Source organism: Erythrolamprus reginae, chromosome 4, assembly GCF_031021105.1.
Source record: "Erythrolamprus reginae isolate rEryReg1 chromosome 4, rEryReg1.hap1, whole genome shotgun sequence".
In the NCBI taxonomy this organism is placed as follows: domain Eukaryota; kingdom Metazoa; phylum Chordata; class Lepidosauria; order Squamata; family Dipsadidae; genus Erythrolamprus; species Erythrolamprus reginae.
In genome coordinates, this window is record NC_091953.1 from 63,612,357 (window position 1) to 63,638,690 (window position 26,334).

The 26,334-nt window shown below is 36.6% G+C and overlaps 1 protein-coding gene across 1 annotated transcript in view; it reads right to left on the minus strand.

The window, feature by feature from the left end:
• DSCAM (DS cell adhesion molecule) overlaps window positions 1-26,334 on the minus strand; it is a 427,464-nt gene that overhangs the window by 143,555 nt on the left and 257,575 nt on the right. The window contains exons 12-13 of the mRNA XM_070750468.1: window positions 8,914-9,110; window positions 4,996-5,092 (exon numbers count right to left, since the gene is read on the minus strand). Of these exons, the coding sequence (XP_070606569.1) occupies window positions 4,996-5,092; window positions 8,914-9,110 (294 nt within the window). The remainder of the gene's footprint in view (window positions 1-4,995; window positions 5,093-8,913; window positions 9,111-26,334) is intronic.

The window sequence follows — 26,334 nt, forward strand, 5'->3', positions numbered from 1 at the left end:
ACATGAGTACTAAAGAAAGACTCAACTGTGACCCATCTGGCTATGGTTCATTAAGAAACTACCATCTTACAGTCTTTAGAAGATCAATAGTAGAGAGTAAGTTTCTTTAAACATGTTTGTACAAAGTGAACTAAAAATATATCAGCTAATCACACTATACCAAAATTAACCAGTATAGAAGTTTTGCAAATAAGTAAAAAGAATAAAATTGTTTACTAAAATTATCTACACCTACCCCACGGCCTCCAACCTTTCTGGCACTAGAGACCAGTTTTGGAAGAAAATTGTCTTCCATGGATGGGGTGGATGGGGATGGTTTCGTACTGCATCTGAGATTCTTCACATGTGCAGATAGTAGATGTTGACTTGCTCGCCCACCATTTGTGCAGTTTTGCCTCCTAACAGGCCTGGATTGATACTGGTCCTCAGCCTGAGGCTTAGGACCATGGATCTACATTGTATGATGCATAAGCAAATATTGTGATTGTGGGTTTATGTGTCTGCATTTTATTTGTATTTAATTTATAAATATACAGATATCTAATGAAGTATACAACAGTGAATATTTTGTACTAGAATATAAAGAAGAACCAGCATTTCCTTTATAATGCATAGTTGTTTCAGCTGAAATATATATTTTTTTTAAACCCAAACTTTTGTTTCAGGGATAGCAATTATATTTATTGTAAATCTAGTTATATTTATTTATTGTAAAACAATTATATTTATTGTGAATCCTAAGTGGATATGGGATCTTCTAATAAGATAACATCTAAGCTATTTTAGAACCTGCCAATTCCTGCCTGATGGTGGTTCCTTTCCTTAGTGAGGAATATAGTTAAGGAAATCTGGTTTAGGTACATCCTAACTATTTGGATCCAGAACATATATTTATATATTTCATTTAAAACAAACTGTCTTTTAAAAAATTCCACTAGTTCCTCTTCATATTTTAAATCAGACAGTTTTTGTTTAGGTTACTGCAAACCTAAATTACCTAATTAAGATCACCAGCAAGACTAAAATTACCTAATTAAGATCACCAGCACACTTCTATGAATATTAGACAGAAGCAAGTCCTACTGAGTTCTGTTGAGTTTATTCTTTAATGTATAATGTGAATCTCATTATGTTAACAGAGTTTATTATTGAATAGTATTCCACATTGAGGTTTAATTATAAATAGTAAGATATGATACCAGCTGTAGGGAGACTGCTGTAAACATTTATTTAGCATCACATTCATCGTGTCCTTAATTCATGAATGTGTTGCTACATGAATGAATGGTATCCTAATAAGAAAATGTTTCATTCATAAAATGTGAGATATGGATGATGAGCTCCTTTAAATGTGATATCAGCGTGGTGGAGCCCCAATATAAGTAAGGACTTTAAGTTTGTTTTATGTTAATGTTATGTTTAAATCCTTCTAATCTTTCTTATTATATCAGATTTGGTGATTTAAACCAATTCCATCCATAAGCAACGTATTTCTTGCTATATATATTTTATTTGTAGTTTTCCTTTAACAACCAGTATAGTCTGTGGACAGTATATTGACTGGGTCAATATATTTTTTACACAGTGCTAACAATAATAATACAATTAAATATACATAATCTTTGTCTTCCAACTTCTAACCATTGTAATTATAATAGATTCTTTATGTATCAATATATAATATTATTTTCTCAATCTGTGCTTCTCCCCTCCCCCCCAAATTTCTTGGTGTTCTTCTACCTTTGCCTTTAAATCAGGGGTGTCAAACTCAGTTTCAATGAGGGCAGCATTAAACTTGTGTGGGTCAGTTGTTTGGGGGTCAGACCCCCTTTGGGGGTCAGAGTAGGCATGTATAGCTTAGTGTCATTCATAGGGGGGGGGATGCCTGTGGCTTCCCAAGCTTTCTGTAAGAGAAAATGAACTCCCAAGCTCCATTTTCAGCTATGACAGCCTCTTGCAAACCTCTGCAAGCAAAAACACAGCTGAGGAGGGGCACATGTTTTCCTTGGTAGAGGTCCCATGGGACAGATCTAAGTGCTCCATGGGCTGGATCCAACCCCTGGGCCTTGGGTTTGACACCCCTCCTTTAAACAATACCATTCTCTCTTTATGATTCTTTATCACTTTTCCCACACTTATATTTAGAAACATAGAAAATTGACGGCAGAAAAAGACCTCATGGTCCATCTAGTCTGCCCTTAAACTATTTCCTGTATTTTATCTTAGGATGGATATATGTTTATTCCATGTTATCTCAGGCATGTTTAAATTCAGTTACTGTGGATTTACCAACCACATCTGCTGGAAGTTTGTTCCAAGCATCTACTACTCTTTCAGTAAAATAATATTTTCTCACATTGTTTCTGATCTTTCCTCCAACTAACCTCAGATTGTGCCCCCTTGTTGTTGTGTTCACTTTCTTATTAAAAACACTTCCCTCCTGAACATTTAAACATCAATAACATTTCTTCATACAATGTATTTGTTGACTCCTGCTCAATCACTAATATTTAATATTTTAGATATTACTCAATGTCCCACCATGATTCTATTATCTCAATTTTCTATAAACACCAATAAAACCAATTACTTATAAAGTTTGATCAGTCCTGGGATTATATTTCTAAGTCCCCTGAATTTATAGTGCTTAAAAGCAATAAATTTCATTATGTTTTTTACCACTGTAAAATATATATATTTAAATGCTTAAATACATCTAAATATACCTAATCATAGTCTTCTACCTCCTAGCCTTAGTATATTTGTGGCTATAATAAATTCCATTATGTATCCATATGTGTGCTACTATTATCCCAATTTATATTTTCTACTCTTTTCTATTAGTTTTTAATATAATCACCATGTTATAAGATACTTTATCTCTATCTCTTAGCCTTTATTGATTTTTTTGGTGACTTTTTAAATATTTCTCTCTTACAATCCTATCCCCCCTTCGCTGTTTTTTTTCTGACCTCTGTAGTATGATTAATTGGGTTGAGTGTCTACGAGTGCATAGTTGTGATTTTACAATATTAAGTTATATTAATGTTTTTTTAATTGACTTTTAAATTTTAATATTAGATTTGTAATGTATTGCTATGTTGTGAGCCGCCGCGAGTCTTCGGAGGGGGGAGGCATACAAATCTAATAAATTATCATCATCATCATCAACATCATTATTATTATTATTATTATTATTATTATTATGTCTTTCTAACATTTTTGAACAAACTGAAGGTTCCCTCTGCCTTACTCCTTGTCTCCTGCTACATCATTGGAACACCCATCCATAACCCTTCCTCTTTTCTCTCTGTTCTATTGTAAACTCTTAAGGAATTATCTATTTGATTCTAAGTGCTTAATGTTACCATTTCTTCAGTGTTTTTGTCTTCTTGTAACTTATATTGATTTGCTTCCTCAACCACTCCTTCAAATTTCTCATCTGTTTTCTGAATATTATGTTCGTCTTTTCCCACCATTTGTTGAGGATCTTCTACACTCACTTTATCTTTCAACAATCCCATCATCTTCTTATGATTTTTTGTCACATTTTCATAAATACTTTTAAGCATCACTAACATTTCCTCATAGAACTTTATTATCTCCTGTTGGGTCATTTTGTACTAGTTTATTATATTAAAAATTATTCAATGTATCTCTAATATTCCAATATCCCAATATCTAAAGATGCCAAAGAAGTCAATTATTAATAAAATGTTGTCCATTCCAGAATTATTCCTACAAGTCCCCTACATTTCTATTCCTTAGAAGCTATAAACTGATAATTTACAGTCTTTATAATATTACAATTTACACCTTCCCAATTGTCAATATTTTAAAGTTTCATTTATCTTTTCTTCTTTCTTTCTTTTTTTCCTTCTATCACCTTTCTTCTTTTGCCTCGAAGAATGTTTTATCAAGTAGCATTAGTAATTCAAATCCAAATTGGCCCACCGAGTTCTCTGAAGTCTTTCAAATCCACCTTCCAGTAAACAATTTCAAGAGGGTTTTGGTTATTTACAATTCAATTTGTTTTAGAGATCTTCAAAAAGCTCACAAGATATTCTCAAACATCCAGGTCGCCTACTGAAAGGTCAAATGGCCTTCCAGGTGTTATTTACTTTCATTCATTTTCTTTGTGTATCTCAAACAATTATCACTTTTCCACGCTGAAGTAATCTTCTTCCTCCAGTAGATGACTCTCCTGCTCCGAATCCATTAAAATGTGTGTGGAAGAACAACAGCTGATTGTGAAATGATCAAGGGTGGGGGGGTTAGAAATAAAACTTTTATGAAACTCAATTTATCCTACTAATCACTTTTCAAAGTACTGTTAAATCTTTTCCAGGATTTCTATATTTTAAAGTTTCTATTAGATATTTCTTTCACATCTGGGTCTTTCTCTTTCTCCAAGTATCCAATTGCTGCTTTATTAATGTTTAGAAATTATTTTTTTTAAAATTCTTTTACTTGGGTTAGGTCTCTAGAATAAAAGTTGAAAGTTTTCTCACCCATTTTCAATAATATGTCCCCGAACTGCTCCAGCACAAATCTTATTGTCTCGTTGTCACAGCTTGTGACTTGCCAAAAATAGCCCTCGTTCCTGCTGACATTTGGGAGAACTTTCTTTGGATTTAACAAGAAAATTGCAGTTTCCTCATGGTTGACGAAGCACCTCTCACTCCTTCACCACCCATCCAGGGTGGCTCTAACCCCATAGGGTCTCCTGGCAAGTAGATACTGGCTGGTTTTCATGAAGCTCAGCAGAGCTCCACTATTTCCAGCCCTTTTCACTGTGTCGCCAACTGGTTGTCTCATAAGCAACCTATTTCATGGGTTCAGGTTTAATAGTTCCAGTCCTAAATCTGAACCTTTTACAGCTTCCAATAAATACTTTTAATTATGACTAATCTCCCCCAACAGATTTCTGAGCATGACGTACACTTACTGTACTACAATAGCTGTGTTTTTTTCCTTATGTTGTCCTCTTCCTACCTTGCACAGTGAGCTGAATTATTCCACGATCCTCTCCATATGAATTGATGGCATGGCAGGAGAAAAAACCAGAATCTTCTCGCACTGTTGGCAAAATCTATATTATAGATTGAAAAAAAGAAAATACATTCAATAGGAAACATTGACATTTAGCTTATTCTTCATTGCAATATTTGCTAATGTTTGGAAAGTTTATATGGTTGTTAAACAATATTGCAGCTGCATTAGTATTGCAGCAATGCAAAGTCCCATATCCAAGAAGTTAAGCAAACTATAACAACTTGCTGAAATTGAAATTATTTTTCTTATGTAAATATTTTGTATGGGTTATATTTTACATATAACCTCTTCTTCCTTTATACAGTCCAAAATGACTAAGATACAATTTCTAGATTCTGTTTAAGCAACCTGCAGAGCCTGTATTCCCTGGCTATTAGGGTAAGCTGCTATAGTGAGTAGAACATCAGGTCACATGATTCCAAATAATTATTTCTTGTTCTTCTCTTGTTAAAAAAGCCAGTTCTGTTTTATAGTTATATATAACAGGAAAGGATGAGTTCAATCTGATTTTTATCTAGCAATTCTCTTCCAGTGAGTTTCTATTTTAAATGTACAATTTGTCAACAGGTGGCTGGTGAATATTACAGCAAATATAAAGTTATTTTTTTTAAAAGTAGTTGTGTCTACTTGAGAAACTCTAAAGTGTTTTTTTAAATCCAGAATGAGTTTTATTTCTACCTTAGTTACTGTTAGAGGCTTGTGGGTATTCTGCAGATATTTTTTTCTGGATGATGAATAAGACTTAATTCATGCACAATTTAATTCATGCATAGATTAATTCATGCACGAAATTTGATTAGGTCCAGTTTCTTGCCTGTATAAGAAGCATTTGCATTTGGATGGGTGGGTGGGTGTACATACATCTGTTGTATTTTAATATACATGAAAAAGTTACTCTTAAGAAAAACACAAAATTTCAGAAGAAATTTTATAGTAATTTTGCTTATAGAAGAATTAGATTTATTCTTTGTGGGGGACATGGTTAGAAGACTAATTTCTCCTTTTTGTAGTTTACTTGCTAAGATGAGATGTCTCAAAGAGCTCTGGGAATAGTTGCAGGTGCTAGAGAGGTAGAAATCCAATTTTTTTCACACTTTCACAGATAACGAAAAGAGCATCTTAACATTTCAGTGTATCAGAATTCTTCCTCCAATCTTTAATAGTATCCCTACCCTTCATTCTGTATTCTTCCCATACCGCATTTATGTATCTTAAACAAATTCTGCAGTTTCTTATTTATCTTAAATACTGTCTACAATCCTTCAGGATTGAGACAGTTAACAGATCTTATGTATGGAAGAAAGGTGTAAATAAAGAGAAACGGACATATTTTTACACCCAATGGGTTTTTGTGGCATCAACGCTTCAATAGGGCTCAGATTCTGAGTTGAGTTCCTTCAGACAATTACTTAGGATTCATCCAAATTAATCCAGGATTTACCCATATCCAATGCACATCCCCCTTAATACAAGGCCAAAACATGAAATTGAAAGTTAATTTCATAGGCTTGATAAATCATGTGACACATACAAATTATAGGCAATTTTATAAGCTTTCAACAGGTGGTTGAATTTCTCATTCCTGCAAAGTGTCACAAATAAAGAAATATCCCAATATACTGGATATGTGTGCATTTATATATGATCATGTATATGAATAAACTAGACATTATATTAGACTACTGGATTAGTATCTAAATGAAAAGTAATAGATGGTAATAATCTCAGCTCGTACCATCTACAAATCTTTGGCAGCAACTGTCAGCTTGCCTGAGTAGCACTTAAGTTGGCTCTGTACCTTTTGCTTCCTAATATGGTCTAATTGTGCTATCCTGAATGGTCGGGAGGAGGAGAGTTATCAGATTATTTTTTTCTACAGATTTGATGAACTGTAGAGTTCTGCAAAGCAATTCAAGCTGAAACCATTTTGCGCTTGAAATATCTACTCTGTCAGGGTTGTTAACTGACTGAAAGTGTTGTGATGCTGTTCCAACTGAGCAGAGTGTTCCTTGACTGTTTTGGAGTCAAACTCCATTTTGTGCAAAGTCAGAGCAATGTCAGAATTTTCAGTATTGTCATTTTGAGCCCAAAATGTTAACACATATAATAATAATAATAATAATAATAATAATAATAATAATAATAATAATAATAGTAGTAATAGTAATAGTAATAGTAATAGTAATAATAATAATAATAATAATAATTATTATTATTATTATTATTATTATATGTGTTAACATTTTGGGCTCAAAATGACAATACTAATGTTGTGGTGAGCTCTGGCCCAGCTCCTGCCCCAAGGACTGTGGATGTGGGGGAGACATCCACATGCTGCAGGCCTGTTTTGCCCCCGGTGGAATCTGATGATGAAGGCTCCTCTGACCAAGAAGACATGAGTGACAGGGAGGAGGAGAGCGTGGCAGACAGCTCAGAAGGAGATCAATTATCTAGCTCCTCCTTGGATTCAGAACAAGAGTTGATGATACAGCCACGCATGCGGAGAGCGATGCATAGGCAACAACAACTGAGAGATTATTATCAAAGAAAATGAGGCCACCTGTGGTTGGGTGGGGCTGTGGTAATTAGTGAGGCTGCTATAAATAGCAGCCTGTGGGTTTGGCCATTGTGGAGGATTATCTGATCTTTGTGTTTCGTGACTGCTTTACTGACTTTGACTTTTTGTGTGCTGATTTTTCTCCGCTTTGAAACTAAACCAGAGCAAAGTGTGTTTCACTTTGTGAAAGAAGGACTGTGAATTGCCTCACAGCTGCAAGCTAAGTATCACAGAACTGATAAGGGACTTGTACAAATTACCAGTTTGTTTGGAGAGGAGTGCTCTTTGCTATACCAAAAGAGGGCTTGGTTTAAATGAATTTTCATTATAAAGAACATTGTTTTGAATTTTCAAACGTGTGTGTGTCTGAAATTGTATCTGTGCATTTTTGGGAGGATTCTACCAGAGAGCTCGACAGAACAAATAATAATAATAATAATAATAATAATAATAATAATAATAATAATAATAATAATAATAATAATAGTTCTTATTATTATTATTATTATTATTATTATTTATTTTTATTTTTTTATTAGATTTGTATGCCGCCCCTCTCTGAAGACTCCGAAGATATATACAGTGAAATTTCATCTAAGGAGAGATGGAGGCAGAATTGGAATTTCTGCATTGTTGGCAATGTAAGAGAAGGAAAATAGAAGAGAGTCTCTGTGGAAGAGAATCTTCTCCATTTATTCTGGTAATCTGGAAAAAAATCATGTGTCCTTATGAAGTACATATGTAAGACATGCCTGAAAGAATAGATAACATGATTCTGAATTATCTAGGCAAATAAAGTCTTTGAGCCATGGTGGTACAGTGGTTAGAATGCAGTACTGAAGGCTATTTCTGCTGACTGCAATTTGGGAGTTCAAATCTCAACAGGCTCAAGGTTGACGCAGCTTTCCATCCTTCCAAGGTCAGGAAAATGAGCCCCCAGATTGTTGGGGGCAATATGCTGACTCTGTAAACCACTTAGAGAGGGCTGTACCACTAGGAAGTCTAAGTGCTATTGCTACTGCTTCCATCTTGACAGGGGATAGTTGTAGTCTAATCTATGTGGACAGCATTAGATCTAGAAAGCCTGTTGAAAAATAAGGAACTAATCCAATCTGAAGGGTAGTGTGGGGATATTTGTCAAGAGATATCAATGAACATAATCTGTTTATGCAAGTGATAGTGAAGCTCTGAAGCTGGACAGCATAGCAAAAAAATCAAATCTTTCAATAGGTGCCTGTTTTTATTTTTGGACAAAATTATTGCCAATATTGTAAATGCAAATACCAACTTGGTTTTATCACCTGTAAAGTAGAGATGACTTCATCACCCACTTCTTTTGTAGAAACAAAATAGCGGGACATTTCAGGATTAATTATCCTATCTTCTTTCTCCCAGCGGACTATGATGGGTTTTTCCCCATGAGCTGTGCAACTCATCTCTTTCTTTTGACCCTGTGTTGCCAAGGTGGTATTTGGGTAGGAGGTTATCATAGCAGGAACTAAAAGGAAAAATAATATGCATTACTAGTTGGATACAAATGTGCAACAGAAAACAGGAACACATTTTTGGATAGGATGTCTCAATAGTTCACCTTTTTGTCTCTAACTATATCAAATATGTCATCCTTTCATCTTAGACTTCACCACCCTTGTGCCTTCCGGATATGTTAGGATTGTATTTATGAAATACAGTGGTACCTCGACATACGAGTTTAATTCGTGCCAGAGCCGACCTCGTATGCCGATCAATTCGTATCTCGAACGAATGTATTTAGATTTGGCTTTTTGCGCCGAGATTACTGGAAAAAAATTGAATTCTTGCGCCACCTAGTGGACGCTCGGCTCATATCCCGAATTTGAGCTCGGGTGTCGAACAGAAATTTTGCTCCCATCTCAGCTTGTAACTTGGAATACTCGCATGTGGAGCAGCTCGTATCTAGAGGTACTACTGTATGAGAGACAAAGTGCAATACTGGTTAAAATGTTGGATTAGGAGTGGAGATATACATGTTCCAGTAAATGATCAGGTACAACATCTCACTGGATAACTTAGAATCCTTCACAACTTACCTCAAGGGAATTGTAGGGGAAATTAGAAGAAGTTAATGTTATGTACTTTATCTTAACTTGAGCTCCTGAAGAAAAGGCAGAATATGAAATATTGTTGAAAACTAGAGCCCCAAATCATTTGAAGTTCACAAGCACAGGGATCTTTTAGGTACATTTAATGAATCCAACACACCACTTAGTGGTAGAGTGGATAACACTTCTTTTAAATGAATTTCTCTAACTGCTGTTTTAAAGTGCTAATATTTTATTACATAACCTTTATGCATTTTAGCGCTACTGACGACTGTAAGACAACATGTCAGAACAAAGTGCTTCCCACTGGAATGATTTCTGAAGTGTAGCAAACTGATTTTCAAGCTGGCAAGAATGAAAGCTATGGCTCTCTTCTGGATATCATAACAAAAACAAACCAACTTGAAAAGATTTTCAGTAAAAAAATAAAATATTTGTATAGCATTGTTAACAGCAATTTGGAATAACTTTATTTTATCATGCTGCCATAAAGTAAATAGCTTTATTCTATTAAAATTTTAAAAACTGAATTTATTTACAATGCAGAGAGAATAAAAAATAAATTACTATCTTTATTATTGTTATAAATTATTTCATACTGCTTGAAGCTTTACACAATTAAGTGTCATCAATCTGGGTATCACTTGTAGTGGCTTTATGGACACGATCTTCCCTTCATTTCCAACTCCGTTATTCTATTCTATTCTATTCTATTCCATTTTCTTCCATCAAAGTTGAAAGCATAAGTCTTGGCAAACATAATGTAGCTACACACAACTCTCAGGATAATGCAGCACTGAAGATCTCCATGGTATAGCTAGGCATGCACAAATGAATCTGCAATTGACTACATCACAGACAAGAGTTCAGAGGCCCTAGTTTATAGATCTTATACTTCTGTGCATTGCTACAAACAAGCTATGGGTACTCGGATGCAGGAAAAAGTAATAGAATAATGAGGAGCTTAACAACCCTTTTGCCTTATAAATATTGCTCTGTTTGGAGTACATTGAAGCTCTGTAGAAAGCACAACTAAAGCTGGACAGGCTTTGCTGATTCTCAAATCTATTTGAATGTTGTCAGTTTGACTCATTCTGCTTCCTCCCACTTTTTGGAACATCATCCTGCATAAACAGCTATCATTTAGTTTTCAGATTTTGTTCTAAATGAAATTCAAGGAGGTCATTTTAAATAATTGACATTATTTTTCATATAATTTTCTACGGAATGTGATGGTTTATATCTTGATCAACACAAATTGCAATGCTGAAGTATCTTTGACATTCCCTCATTTAAAATAAGGCAATCCCCAAGGCATAAAAGTTCCTCTTCAGAGGCAATTTTATAACACCCAGATAACACAGAAATTATTTCCCTTTCTGATTGCAATAGCTGAAGCAACTGAAGATCTTGTTTAAAGGATCTGTAGACCCACACAATTTGATACCTCTGAGATAACATGGGTTGAAATACCCATTACAAAAATGCCCTAATATCACGTGGAAAGTCTAGGAGTTGTACTCTCAACCTAACTGGAGATGGGGCATTGACTTACCTAAAATTCCCTTTCTCATAAGTTCAAGCTAGCATTCAGATAAGGATTGTCCTCGTCCAATCACATCAAGGACTGAGTCAGTCAATTAAATTCCTTTATAGGAATTTCCATGTCCACCATCTTGGCCATATTCCCAGTTTAGACAAAGCCAACAGACAGACTCAACATGGAACAATATCTGGAACTAACTTTATTAAACAGAACAAGAGCCGGGGTGGTAGACCGCTATACTGCAGGCCACTGAAGCTGACTGTAGATCTGCAGGTCAGCGATTCAAATCTCATCACCGGCTCAAGGTTGACTCAGCCTTCCATCCTTCCCAGGTGGGTAAAATGAGGACCTGGATTGTGGGGGCAATACGCTGACTCTGTTAAAAAGTGCTATTGTTAACATGTTGTAAGCCGCCCTGAGTCTCAGGAGAGAGGCGGCATAAAAATCGAATAAATAAATAAATAAATAAGAAGGGAAAAATCACAGATACAGGAAATCGTGGATCTGATCCAGAGATCCTGGGTTGTGTCATCCCATACATCCGCAAAAAGGGATAATCTGCCTCTATTGGAGGTTCTCCAGAATCTTCATTTGAAGTGACCATACTGTATGGGTGTTTAAAGTGCGTTCCCCTGGTGCATCTATCTGGAAAATAAGATCTCGACCCATACTAACCTGAGGCTTGGGGAAAGCTTGAAACCTGGTCAGCCGGGCAAACGGGCCACCTAGGTAAGGGGATTGGAGAAAACCAGGAGGGCAGAACCTTTCTCCGGACCTTTGATTTGACAAGAATTGGGTCTAGAACCTCCCCAAATAACACCTGATCCTTAATGGGCTTAGTTGCTAAACACCACTTCTGATGTGCGTCAGCAGACCAGTGGCACAGCCAGTTGACCCTGCACCCCACAGTCGCAGCAGTGATCAACTTTGAAGCAAATCTAGCTGCTCTAAGCATTGCATCCAATGTGAATTGGGTTGTGGCGATGACCTTGTTCAGATCCTGGTGGATGTACAGTTCAGAGGCAGAATCTGCTCCTGTAGTTGCGATGCCATTTTCTGAATGTATGTCAGCTCATCCATAATGGTAGCCAATATTAGCTTCATCCATGATGGTAGCCAATGAAATTCAGTTGTGGCTCTAATGGGCAGAATGGATCTGCCAATAGGGTAAAATGGCTGCCCCAATGGAAAAGTCGCTGCAGGCGGGAAATACAGTACTGTTATGAAAAAGCGTGACCTGTAGCAAGCTCAAACAGTTGGCTCAGACAGTTGCAATCACTTGTTTAGTGGACAGGTTAGCCCTATTTGGCAGGAATGAGGAAGCTCATAATCTCGTAATGTTCCAACATTGCTGTAATGAGCCGTATTACTATGATTGCTGTAGTAAGCCCAGTTTCCAGCCGAGATGACAAGCAGCGGGAGGAGAAGGGCAGTGTCAAAGGGAGATAATTATCCTTATCTGAATGCTATGACAGATGCTGCCCGGCTCTCCGGATAGCCTCGGGGCTCGTAGTAAGACCTAGTGCAAGCACTGATACAATCTCACTGTAGTGGCAACAACCACTGGTGAGACAAGAACTGAAGCCCCACCCCCCCAAGTCTGAATGCCCACTCTGGTTAGATTAGCGGCTCTTGTAACCGAAGTAAGAGAACAGGAAAGAAAATAACTCACAGAGATGACAAACTGGAGGTAATTAAATCTAGCAGTCAGATGCATTAAATAACCATGTCTATCCTCATGTAGGTCTGAGTTTAAACTGGGAATTTGGCCAAGATGGTGGACAGAGCTACAAGGACCTTGACTGACAGATTCAGTCCTCAATGTGATTGGACGAGGACAACCCTTAGCTGAATGCTAGCTCCAACCTCTACGAAGAACAACAGATTGATAATTAATTAATTAATAATGAATTTAAACATGCCTGGGATAAACATATATCCATCCTAAGATAAAATACAGAAAATAGTATAAGGGCAGACTAGATAGACCATGAGGTCTTTTTCTGCCGTCAGACTTCTATGTTTCTATGTTTCTAATCTATCAAAGCATATTTATACACTTTGTGTGTCTTTCCTTCATGTGAATTTTTAAGCAACTTACTATGTTTCAAAGATTAATAGCTTGGTGGAACTGTGCTCTAAAAGTTGACAATTTCACCTCCCTGAGTTGCAAATAACTTTTTAAAATGACTTTTAAAAGCTGTGGACCACATAGCTTTTCATTAATTAACTACATATCTAAAAATAGAACACCGGATAATGCGGTTACACTCACATGCCATAATGAAAAAGCATTATAGTAATGTTACTGCTTTTTAAATAAACATGAATAGCCATTTCTACATGTCAAGAGAAAATCAACCAAGGAAAGCATATGAGAATGATCTTTTAAGGCAAAAGTATGGAAAATTCAGTTAATTAATCTACTTGTAATTTATCCAGTTGTAATAGTTCTTCATTTTCACTATCAATAGTAAATGGTTTTTTAAATCTAATTTTACTGCCAATAATTGGAAGAAAATATTCATTTAAGCTCATTCTTTGATTTCTGCAGAAATCAAATCAAAGATATGGTATTTATTTAAAATACAAAAGGACAAAGTTTTCTGTGTCCAATCAAACTGATGGAAGGAGTATTTAAATTCGGTACCAATGGTTCAATAAAATATATTTTCTTTCAAATAGTCGTTGCAAAATATCTCTTCTTTGAAAATACCAAGCATTACAGTGTAATACAAGATGTTCATAGGCACTTTCAACTTTTCATATAAAAGATTAAAAATCTTGGGATTTAAATTTTACAGAATTTATTGCAATACACTGCAGTCATGTTGAGAGCATCAGGGTGCTTCTGGGTTGAAAAGATTAGCTGGAGACATCAGTGGTGGGTTGCTCACGGTTTGGTCCAATTTGGTGAACCAGTAGTGATACCAGTGAGGGGAGGCTCTACCCACCTGCCCGGGACAGGATTTACAACCCACTACTGGGATACATCAATGCTGCTCAGGAATTGCCCAGTTGAGGGATGCTTTCATGTCCCCACTGGGAATTGGAGGAAAGGATGGAAGCTTACCATACCCTACAGCAGCACTTGTGTCTTGAATACAGGCTTGCTAACTTCCAACACAGTATCAAAACCATGTGAACCATCATTTATAAAAGTCACACACTATTTTGAACTGTAGAAATTTAAAATATGGGCAAAGCTTTCACTGCCAGTGCTTCTCTGTAAATACAACATTGGAACCTATAATATAAAACTACTGTTAAATCTATAGGATGACTAGGATAGAATCCTGCCACACTTCATCACTATTTCTGGGTTAACTTTTTTTATTTTTCTCCACTCAAAAACATGTTCAATATCATATACATTCCATCTACATTATAATACAATAATTATCCATTTGCTTTTGGTATTTATCCTTCCACAAGTGCTGCCTCCTTTCTTTTGTCACCTGAAAGATCAAATATAGAATTTTCCATCATCCTGGTTCAAATTTACAACACCATTGGCTAATACATCTAATCAAGTATTTTTACTCATCAATACATTGGGGCCAAAGGGACCTCTAACAGTGCTAAACTCAATTTTCATATATCCTTATTTATTCATATACATCTCCGAATCCTTATTTCTACCTTAATTGCCCTTTTTAATATAAAAAGAAAAAAAACTTTAACATAAAGAAGAAAAGAAAAAACAATATTACTTATATCATCCCTTCATATCTACCACATCTTACTGAATATTCTCATAATTCCATCACTATTCAATACAGCACATTTTCATAGTCAATCTGGCTTTGAATAATGACATTGATGATTAGCCAAAACATTTCCTCAGCCATTACTCTTGTGAAATATGTGAGATGTTATCCAAAATGTATGGAATGTAGCAATGTTGAAGACTTATTCATTTTTCAAGACACACAGGTATACATTACACAGAAAACACATGACCACTTTTGATCAGGGATTTGGAAAGAATTCTAAAAACCAGATTACATTTTTTCCTCTACTTTGTTTTTGAAAATGCCAAGGAATACAGTGGAAAGAAAGATGAGGGAAAACTTTCTTTGGACAAGAAAATTACCATCCAGCACAAAGTATCACACTTAACAATGATGTATATTGTTATCATTGCGTCCACAAATTCTGAAATCCAGGGTACTCCAAAAGCAATCCTGTAGTTTGCTTTCTTCTACCATAACAGGTTCAACAATTAAAATATTGTATTTTAGTTATTTAACACATTCTCTGTACTTCTCTGCATTTGTCACAATAATTTTTTGATGTAAAATCTTGTTTACCTGCCTTCAATAGAGATTCCCAAAATTCCTCCAATAGGATCTCACCCTTTGTTTTTTACTTTACTAATAGTTCAGTATTAATGCCCTCCTTCATATATTTTGTAAATGCAAAATCTGGATCATAACAGTTGGCATGTTATGACCCAGGGTTGGCATGCAAGCAACACATGCTGGGCAGGAGCTTGACAACCTTATTTAACCACCATCCCCCACAATCCCCATAATCCAATAAGTGCTGGTTCATTCTCCAAAGTCTCTGGCCACAAGTCACTGCTACAGTACAGGAGCAAGGCTCAAATACAAGTCCTGCACACACGCTTTGTGCCACTTCCTGGCAGTGAAAGTCCACAGGAGTAACACCAATCCAGGGGCAAGACAGGACTTCCATTTTGGTAAACTTCACAATGAATATCAAGGCAAACCTCATTCTACACCAGCAAGGATTTTGTAGTAAAGTTCTTCTCAGAGGCGTAGAATTATTGCCACAAAATGCAACACTTATTCCTGACAAAAGCCTCTCTGCACAGTGTTTCCTTGAATGCTACTCTCCAGGTGATCCTCGGGAGGGGAGGGACTCCCTCCTCTCAAGTAGTTGGGTTACCCTTCGTTGACTCTGCCTCCTCTCCATTCTCCGTACTTGGGGATCGGGTGGGGGAAGCATTTGCTCATATCTGGAGCTCCACCCCTTCTCTGCGCCATCCATCTCCTGCCCTTTACAACTACTCCCCCCCTTCCTCATCAGTCTGCGTCCCCTCTTCCTCTCTTCCTACTTTTCCAAAGTCCGAGGGGTCTGGGACTGCTTCATCCTCATTCCCAGGCAACTGCACTCTCCCGTTTTGTGGGTCCAATTCCATCTCCTCTTCCTCAGTTCCAGACTCTGACGGGCTATGACACCAATACTATTAACACTTTTCAACGGACTTATTTATTTATTTTTATTTATTTATTTAGATTTGTATGCCGCCCCTCTCCGCAGACTCGGACTTGCTTTCTGTGCTGCTAAACTCTGTTTCATAGAATAGTGACAATTTAAGCATCTGCTTTAGGAAGTAATCATATGATTTTTAAAAGGAACAATTAGGTCCATACACATATTTCATATCTGCTATTTCTTTTAAAAAGAGTTAAATTGAAGTAGTGAAGTTAACAGGCTATAATTGAGAGAAATATCTCCTTTAAATTGTATTACTATTATTACCACTACCATTACCACTACTACTGTATTAAAGAAGTTTCATAATTCTAGAACAGGAGAGTAAAATCTTCTTTGATTTTACTTATTGGCTTATCCCAGTTGCAAAACTTCAATTTGCTATATGCTTGACAGCAGCATGGGGTCTTCAGCTGCATGGGCAATTAATTTCTTTAGTTATCAAAATACTGGTTACATTAAACCCAAGCAAATGAATGGATGTTTGTTTATGGAAAATATGGCACTATTTACTTTGAATGAATGTAAAAGCCAATCTCATACACTGTGCAGATTTAAAGAAAACATGAAATGAAATGAAATGAAATGAATAGGCTTCAATTATGAATGCTTTATATGAATGTAGAATTTAAACTTGAATGCTGATTGCAGTTAACAATGGTGAATGGTGGAAACAAGTTTTGTGAGAATAGAGATTATTGAATTGATCCACTTTGAGCATAAAGACAAGGATATGTGTTATCCACTTTATTGCTTAATGAATTCATTGATAAACATATATGGAATTGTCTTAATGATATCAGAGGCATGCTGATTAATAAAATGAATGCATGCAATTTATTGTAAATAAACAATGATTTGTTATTGGCTTAAGATACAAGCAAATTGCAGCATGATAAAAAGATGCAATGAGGACCAATGAGGAACATGGATAAAAGATTAAAGTATTTGTGTTTCATAAAATAAATAATTACAAGCTACAAACAAATAGTGAAAAATTCTCTATAACCTTCATTGTGTATTATTGTGTATTGGACTAAATGAGTGAATGAATGAATGAATGAATGAATGAATGAATGAATGAATGAATGAATGAGAGGATGAATTAATGTTTCTTTGTAAAATGTTTACTGAAGATGAGAAAAATAAATGGAGAATTATTAATATGCAAAAATTATGATCAATCATGTAGCTGATTGCTGATTATGTTGTAAATGAATGAATGAATGAGTAAATAAATCAATAACATTTAGCCTAACATTTGTAGCAAAGCAAGAAGAACTAAAATACTGTACAACCATTTCCTTCCCTATTGATTCTACCTATATTTCCCTTCCAGCCATTATTTAGTCCCACATGTGGGTCTTTTCTCCTTTTCAAAAAACACTTTTCATTCCTGCCCTCATTTATTTCTGCAAGGGAGAGCAAGGGTTTAGCATTTTTAGCATTTTTAGCATTTTCATATATGTGTATCACTCATTCAATTTCAATGAACGATAGATATAAAGGAAGCCATCTACTAAGCATGGCTACTAGGAAAATTCCATTCAGCAGAAAAAACAGGAAAATTTAAATGGATTGCGGCTGTGCTACTGAAAATGAGTGGGACCTCGGATAGGAGACGTAGACTAAGGTAATGACATAGACTTTATAGATTTTACATTTACAGGTACATTGTCTCAATTTTTATCCTAAAAACTACAGTGGAAGAGCTCTAAAGGCCACTCTCACGTTTTAGTGGAAAGGAAATGCATAAGCTGTATCGTAGCTATTGTTCATGAATCTTTAACGAAAACATCTTTTTGCAATAAAATACAAAAAGTTGTGTTTACCATTAATTCGTACCAAGGAACCACACAATTGAATAAAGATCTAGATCTAGGATATGCTAAAATATCATTTCTGCTGGTTCCCTGATATGAGAGATACTGTATATAATTCCGTCTGCCTACACTTGTGTTTTTTGTGCTTCTAAGCTTGAGGAAGTATGACAACAGCTGAAAATCTTGGCAGCCCTGCCAGAGCATTGTGATGTGATTGGATGTGTCATGGTAAAGGCTGTGAACATTTAGAGTTCATTTCATATTCAGATAGAAGCAATTTCAGGTCATATTAGAAGAAACCGAGGTGATTTATTTTATGTGACAACAATGACGTTTAATCAAAGGGTATATTCAAAATAAAGTCTAGGTAGGATTTTTTTTTTTGCCTGAATTCACAATAGGTAAGGATTTTCCTTTCTTACTTCATTTTTTTTTTGCAAGAGCCCTTTTTATGTTAGTACATTACAAGCTTGCACTGTTCAAATAAGACACCAATAAGTCCCACTGCTGCTTAGATTTCTCATTCTGTCTCTAAAGTCTTTGACAGAGCTGTGAAATAAATACGATTTGATTCTGCCTTGTTATGGGAGCATAATTTCCCTTTTTGCTTAAGTGAGCTCCTAGTAACCAATAAAAAGAAAACGGTATGAGGAAGACTGACAACTGTGTTCCCTGCAGCAAATTTGCCAGTCAGTGCTTAAAGAGATTCATCAGAGATGTTGCCAGTTCAAGAGAGAGAAAAATTCTGTTCACTGAATTCTCTAAAAACCAAGAAAGGTTGCTCAGAGAAGTAATAACTTTATTAACCCAATTGATAGAAAGATAGACCACAGATAGACTTCATCTTTAGATATGAAATCATTCAAAAAGTCAGTGGGGGCAGGGAGAGAGTAGATTAAGAATTAGGTGGACAGAATCAGGTGAACTCTTAATGTACATAGATATCAGAATCATAGAGTTGGAAGGAACCTCGGAGGTCTTCTAGTCTAACCCTTCTGCTCAAGGCAGGAGTCTTATATCATAGCAGTCAAATGGGGGACTAGTCTGTTTTTGAAAATTTCCAGTGATGAAATACCCACAATCCCAGGGGGCAAGCTATTCAATTTATTGATTGTTCTGTTAAAAATGTGTCCTTACTATTAGGTTGCATCTCTTTTTGATAAGCTTCTACCCATTTTTCTCTGCCTGTCATCTGGTGCCCTAGAACAGCAGTCACCAACCGGTGATCCGCAGACCACTGGTAGTCCATGAGAAAATTTTGGTGGTCCGCAGTGCACGCAGGTGGAGGAGGTGCTGCAGGATAACCAATGAGCCGGTTCTGTGACTAGAGCTCTGGAATATGGGACCGGCCAGGCAGCTCGTGGTGGGGCTGGAATCTCTGCTGTAGAGGGAGGTACATGCAACTTTGTAGGTGGTGCAATGTGCAAGGAGTAGTGCAATCTTTGCCAGTTGGAATGAGATAATGGTGCTGTTGTGGCAAGCAATGGGGCAGCAGTGCAAGAGGGCTGAAGCAATGGGTGTTGGCAACCACGGCCCTTTCATCACCCTGCTATGGCTCCTTGGCAGCTAAACCTACTAATGTTTCACCCCATCAGTCGCCCACCCCTCCCAGTCACTCCTCGCCTTGTTTGAGAAGGTAAAGGTGGGGGTACTTGCTTCATCTATTGCTAGGTCTTGTGGGCACTTCTTCTGGCCTTGTTGGTGCTGCATGTACCTCTGTCGCTCAGGGAGATGTGCAACTTCCTATCCATCTCAATACACAGACCCAACCCAGTTGCGGCCTCCATGGCCTGCCCACTGCTCTTGCAGTGCCTTGCGCAGCACAGTTAAATTTAGCATGCTTCACAATGGGCAGACGATGTCTCCTCCTCCTCCTCCTTGAGCCCATTACAACATGGTGCCACAGTCGGGGCAGGAGGTGTCTCAGAGCAGAAAGCAGGTCATGTGTCTTCCCAAGTGACCAAGGTGCATCCAGCACCAACAAAGGTTGAAGAAGTGCCCATAAGACCCAGTGTCGAAAAATCAGAATGAGAGAGAGAGATAAAGAGAGAGAGACAGAGACAGACAGAGAGAGAGGGAGGGAGGGAGGGAGAGAAAGGGACACAGAAAGAAAGAGATACTGTATGTATGTGAGAGAGACAAAGAGACACAGAGAGAGAGACAGAGAGAGATGAGAGAGACAGAGACAGACCCAGAGAAAGAGAGAGAAAAAAGGACAGAGAGAAAGAGATAGATGACAGAGAGAGAGAAAAAGAAAGATGAGAGAGAGAGAGAGATGGGGGAGAGACAAAGAGAGAGAAAGAGAGGGAGAGGGCAATGGATTGATATGTATGCCGCCCCGAATCTTTGGAGAAGGGTGGCATACAAATCTAATACATAATAATAATAATAATAATAATAATAATAATAATAATAATAATAATAATAATAATAGTGATCCACTAGATTTAAAATTATGAATTAATGGTCCCTGAGGTCCAAAAGGTTGGTGACCCCTGCCTTAGAGAATAAATCAATCCGGTCTTCTTTGTGTCAGGACCTCAAGTACTGGAAGATAGCTATCATGTCCCTCCTAATCTGTTAGTTATACGATTTAGTCGCCAGACCTTTTATCAACTTTATTGCTCTTTTCTGCACACTTTCCAATGTCTCACATGTTTTTTTGTACTGTGGGACCAGACTGGATGTAATATTCTGATATCACCAGTGTGGTGTCAAGCAGTGCCATCGCTTCCCCTTTTCCTGACCTCAGTACGCTTTTTATATGAAAAGCATCTGCTTAAAAACCAAAGAATTTGCTTTCAAAATGATATCTAGCTCAGCAGCAAAGCTTAGAGTGCTTTCTGCTGATCAAAGGTTCTTTGATACACAAACGGCTGCAAAGGAGAGGATCTGGATTTTTTTTAAAATTTATTTTATTCATTTGTCCAATACACAAATACATAGGAAGAAAAATAGACATGTGATAATATAAATGAGGGTGAAAGTGAACTTAGAGGAGAGGATATATGAAAGGAAGAGAATATATAAGATAGGTGAAAGAAAGGAAAGACTATTGGACAGGGGACGAAAGGCTCACCAATGCACTTATGTACGCCCCTTGCTGTCCTCTTAGGAACCTGGAGAGGTCAATCATGGAGAGTCTAAGGGAGAAGTGTTGGGGGTTAGGGGTTGACACAATTGAGTCCGGTAATGAGTTCCACACTTTGATAACTCGATTGTTGAAATCAAATTTTTGACAGTCAAGTTTGGAGCGGTTCATATTAAGTTTGAATCTGTTGCGTGCTCTTGTGTTATTGCGGTTGAAGCTGAAGTAGTCATTGACCGGTAGGACGTTGCAGCATATGATCTTGTGGGAAATACTCAAATCGTGTTTTAGGTGCCATAGTTCTAGGCTTTCTAAGCCCAGGATTGTTAGTCTATTTTCGTAGGATATTCTGTTGCGAGTGGAGGAGTGAAAAGCTCTTCTGGTGAAATATCTTTGGACATTTTCAAGGGTGTTGATGTCTGAGATGTGGTATGGGTTCCAGACAGATGAGCTGTATTCTAGGATGGGTCTGGCAAAAGTTTTGTAGGCTCTTGTGAGTAGTGTGAGATTGCCTGAGCAGAAGCTGCGTAGGATCAGGTTAACAACTCTAGAAGGTTTTTTGGCGATATTGTTGCAGTGGGCTTTAGCACTTAGGTCATTCGATATTAGTATTCCAAGGTCTTTTACAGAATGTGGGTTAGCAGTGAGAGATTGTTTATTCAGTTCGTATGTGCAGTTTGGATTCTTTTTGCTGATGTGGAGGGTAGAGCATTTGTTGGTTGATATTTGAAGTTGCCAGGTGTTAGACCAGTCTGAGACAAAGTCCAGGTCTTTTTGGAGAGTGAGTGTGTTATCAGTGGTGTTGAAAAGTTTCACATTGTCAGCAAACAGAACACAGTTGCTTTCGATATGGTCACAGAGGTCATTGATGTAGAGAATGAAGAGAGTAGGACCTAGTACACTTCCCTGGGGAACACCGCTTATGACAGGGGCGGGGGTGGAGATGGCGCTACCAATTTTGACGATTTGTTGCGTGTTTGACAGGAATGCAGTAATCCAGTTGTGGAGGATTCACCATAGGCCCCTAAGAACTGCATGGGGAATAGGAATCCAAGAAAATAATCTCCTCTGTTATTCTGTGGGTAGAAGCTTGCATTTGTTCTTCAGGCTTTAGATGGGTAATGTCCCGTAGGTGGGACATTCATTAAAAACATTGTATGGGACATTCATTAAAAACAACTATTGCCAGTCTAAATTTCCTATGGGACAGACCTGCAAAATTTGGAGTATATGGTAAATGTTCATATAGTTGATCACCTCTCCATCTCTAAGACAATGCTAAATCTAAGCATTTTTCAACCAATTCAGTTATGCTGTTGCTTTCAATGGCAGCAAATAAAGAAAGATAAAAACTTGAAAAAGAAACTCTGCTGTTACTCATGCTAACCATGAAATTGTACCCATTTAAGTGAAATAGCATAATTTTTCTGCCTGCCAATAGTTTGGAGAAGATATGCATACAACTCTAGCCTCAATTAATGTTATTCCCCACAGCCCATGTGTAATAAAAAGGAATGAAAGAAATAATCTCTTTATATTAACTAAATTTGCTTTAATGTTCAACTCTTGAAAGCATTATTATTCCACCACTACCTTTATATGAGCAAATGTCCTAATTTTCTCAGTATTGTAGGAAAATCTGGATTCATCTATGCATTTTTACTTTCTTTAGCCACTTGTTCTTTATATCAAACATGGATTCTGCATTTCATTCACTTGGTCATGAATGGAATCATGCCGTTTGTTTAATGTAATTGCAGCAATGGATCAATATACCTGAGAACTGTTTGGAACATTTATACTCTCCAAGTGTTTTACATGCATTATTTAACTGTAATTGTATAAGTTAAACCTATAATATTCTCTCCTGTATTTCAATTAGGACTATTTTGAGAAACTCTTAAAAATATCTGCAGTGTTTCTTCTTTTGGAAATCATGTTAACAACTTTGGATGCAACAGAATATAGGAGGATGAATGGCTGCAATGGGCATGGGATTATTTTTTCTTTTTACCAGCACAAAGGAAACTATCACAAGCTTCCTACTTAATTAATACACTTGAGAGCAGGTTTTTTCTTTTGATGAAGATATATAAAACGGGAGAAGCTAGGAGAAGGTTAATGTATTTGTTGGACACTACTGAACTACCCAGGCTTCATGCTCTGGGGAATCCAGAGCATGATACCATGGTCTTTCGAGACTGAAGGATGCACAGTACATTCAGGCTATGTGCTGCACAGCCTGAATGTACTGTGCGAATTCAAAGACCAGAATATCTCCAGGACCGCCTTCTGCTGCACGAATCCCAGCGACCGATTAGGTCCCACAGAGTTGGCCTTCTCCGGGTCTCATCGACTAAACAATGTCGTTTGGCAGGCCCCAGGAGAAGAGACTTCTCTGTGGCGGCCCCAACCCTCTGGAACCAGCTCCCCCCGGAGATTAGAACTGCCCCCACCCTCCCTGCCTTTCGGAAACTCCTTAAAAAATCATCTCCCCCGGGCCTATACAATTTAAGTATGGTATGTCTCTGTGTATGTATGTTTTAATAACAGGGATTTTAATGTTTTCTTTTTTAATCGTTAAAATTATTAGATTTGTTATGAACTGTTTTCTATTGTTGTGAGCCACCCTGAGTCTACGGAGAGGGGCGGATAGATAGATAGATAGATAGATAGATAGATAGATAGATAGATAGACAGACAGACAGACAGACAGACAGACAGACAGACAGACAGACAGACAGACAGACAGACAGACAGACAAACAAACAAATAAATTTAGGGGTAGTGATTTCTGACGGTCTCAAAATGGGTGAACAGTGCGGCCAAGCGGTAGGGAAAGCAAGTAGAATGCTTGGCTGTATAACAAGAAGGAAGAGGGAGATTGTGATCCCGCTGTATAGAGTGCTAGTGAGATAACATTTGGAATACTGTGTTCAGTTCTGGAGACCTCACCTACAAAAAGATATTGATAAAATTGAACGGGTCCAAAGACAGGCTACAAAAATGGTGGAGGGTCTTAAGCATAAAACTTATCACGAAAGACTTAATTAACTCAATCTATATAGTCTGGAAGACAGAAGAGAAAGGGGAGACATGATCGAAACATTTAAATATGTTAAAAGGTTAAATAAGGTTCATGAGGGTAGTGTTTTTAATTGGAAAGTGAACACAAGAACAAGGGGGCACAATCTGAGCTTAGTTGGGGGAAAGGTCAGAAGCAACATGAGAAAATATTATTTTACTGAAAGAGTAGTAGATGCTTGGAACAAACATCCAGCAGACATGTTTGGTATATCCACAGTAACTGAATTTAAACATGCCTGGGATAAATATATCCATCCTAAGATAAAATACATGAAATAGTATAAGGGCAGACTAGATGGACCATGAGGTCTTTTTCTGACGTCAATCTTCTATGTTTCTATAAGACTTTCTCACAATTTTCATTTTACTTTGATTTTTAAATTCAAAGAAACTAATAAAATTCTTGGGGGGATTTATTATTTAGGTATCTTTATTCAGTACTAATTGCAATGGAATTGTTGTCTAGCATACTGTAACATTTTTAATTAAGGTTTTCTTCAATCAGATCAGTAATAGAGAAGGAAAAGAAAATGATAATTATCCTCAGTAAATCAGCAAGTATAATTTTAGGTTCTCTTTATCGCTTTTAGGACTTGTGTGGAGCATAATTACATTTTATGTCATATTTATGTAGAAATATTGAAAATTCAAAAAGGTTCACAGATGTTTAAGCATCACTGTATGTGTTTCACTTAGAGCAGAATGCAAAGGTACTGACATTGTGAGAAACATTCATTTGCACTGAATGAATTTAAATCTTTAGTAGAAAATATAATACATGACGTATACTCCAAGGTTAAGACTAACTGAATATTTATCAAAATTTTAGAAATATTGGAATATTTAGAAATATTGGAATGTGAATAAGGTGTACAATGACTGTTTTCATCTTGAATGTCAACAGCAGATGATAAAGATATTACTCTAGTATCTTGAAAACAATATACAGTACTTACCAAAAATCAATTAACTTTTAAAAACAAGGGTTGTAAAACTAATATACATACATACATACATACATACATACATACGTACATACATACATACATTAAAAATTGAAACTTCTTCAGTAGAGAATGAAGATCTATATATGCAGTATATCTTCATTTCATGACTTCATTCAACAAAGAGCCACAAAGTAATTGAATGTGAGTTGCCTGGTATGATAATTAAAATGAGAACAAAAATAATGTGAAAATTGCATTAAGCAGTATTTAGAGAGTTAGCAAGTAGGCTGTCTCAAGTTTGTGTAAGTTCATGTATTTTCTAAATTTACATCAATTGATTAAATAAATGGAAATAAGTTTATCAGTTCTTAGATAACATATTGGGATATTTACAGTAGATGCTTAGAAGTATAGATACAGAATGGATGTTCATCTCTAAACAGCATACCTGAAGGATACAGACAAAGCAGGGCAGCTCCAGAAAGAGACAGCGAGGACAAAATAGGATAAGTATAAATCTTAGGAAGATAATTTCTTAAATTAAGGAATTAAGAATGCCTAGCAGAGAAATTATTGACTCCAACTCACTCTACTTGTACAAGAGAAGCTTAGTTGAAACCTGTAAGAGATGTTTTAAATTGCATTTCTACACTGAGTGGATTAGACTTGATGACTTAAATGGCCCCTTCCAAATCTTTATTTATCCTTTCAAATAACAATTAAAGTGAATTAAAATAGAAGACTTATTTCTTCAAGAAATATTTTCAGACTGTATCTGTTTAGGTAAAAGCAAATAAATTATTTTTTTTACATTGATATGTTCTCTGTTTTATTCTTAATACCTATACAAAGACCATGTATGATGGTAAAAAAATAGTTTATTTTACAGTGTTTAACTTCTGGAAA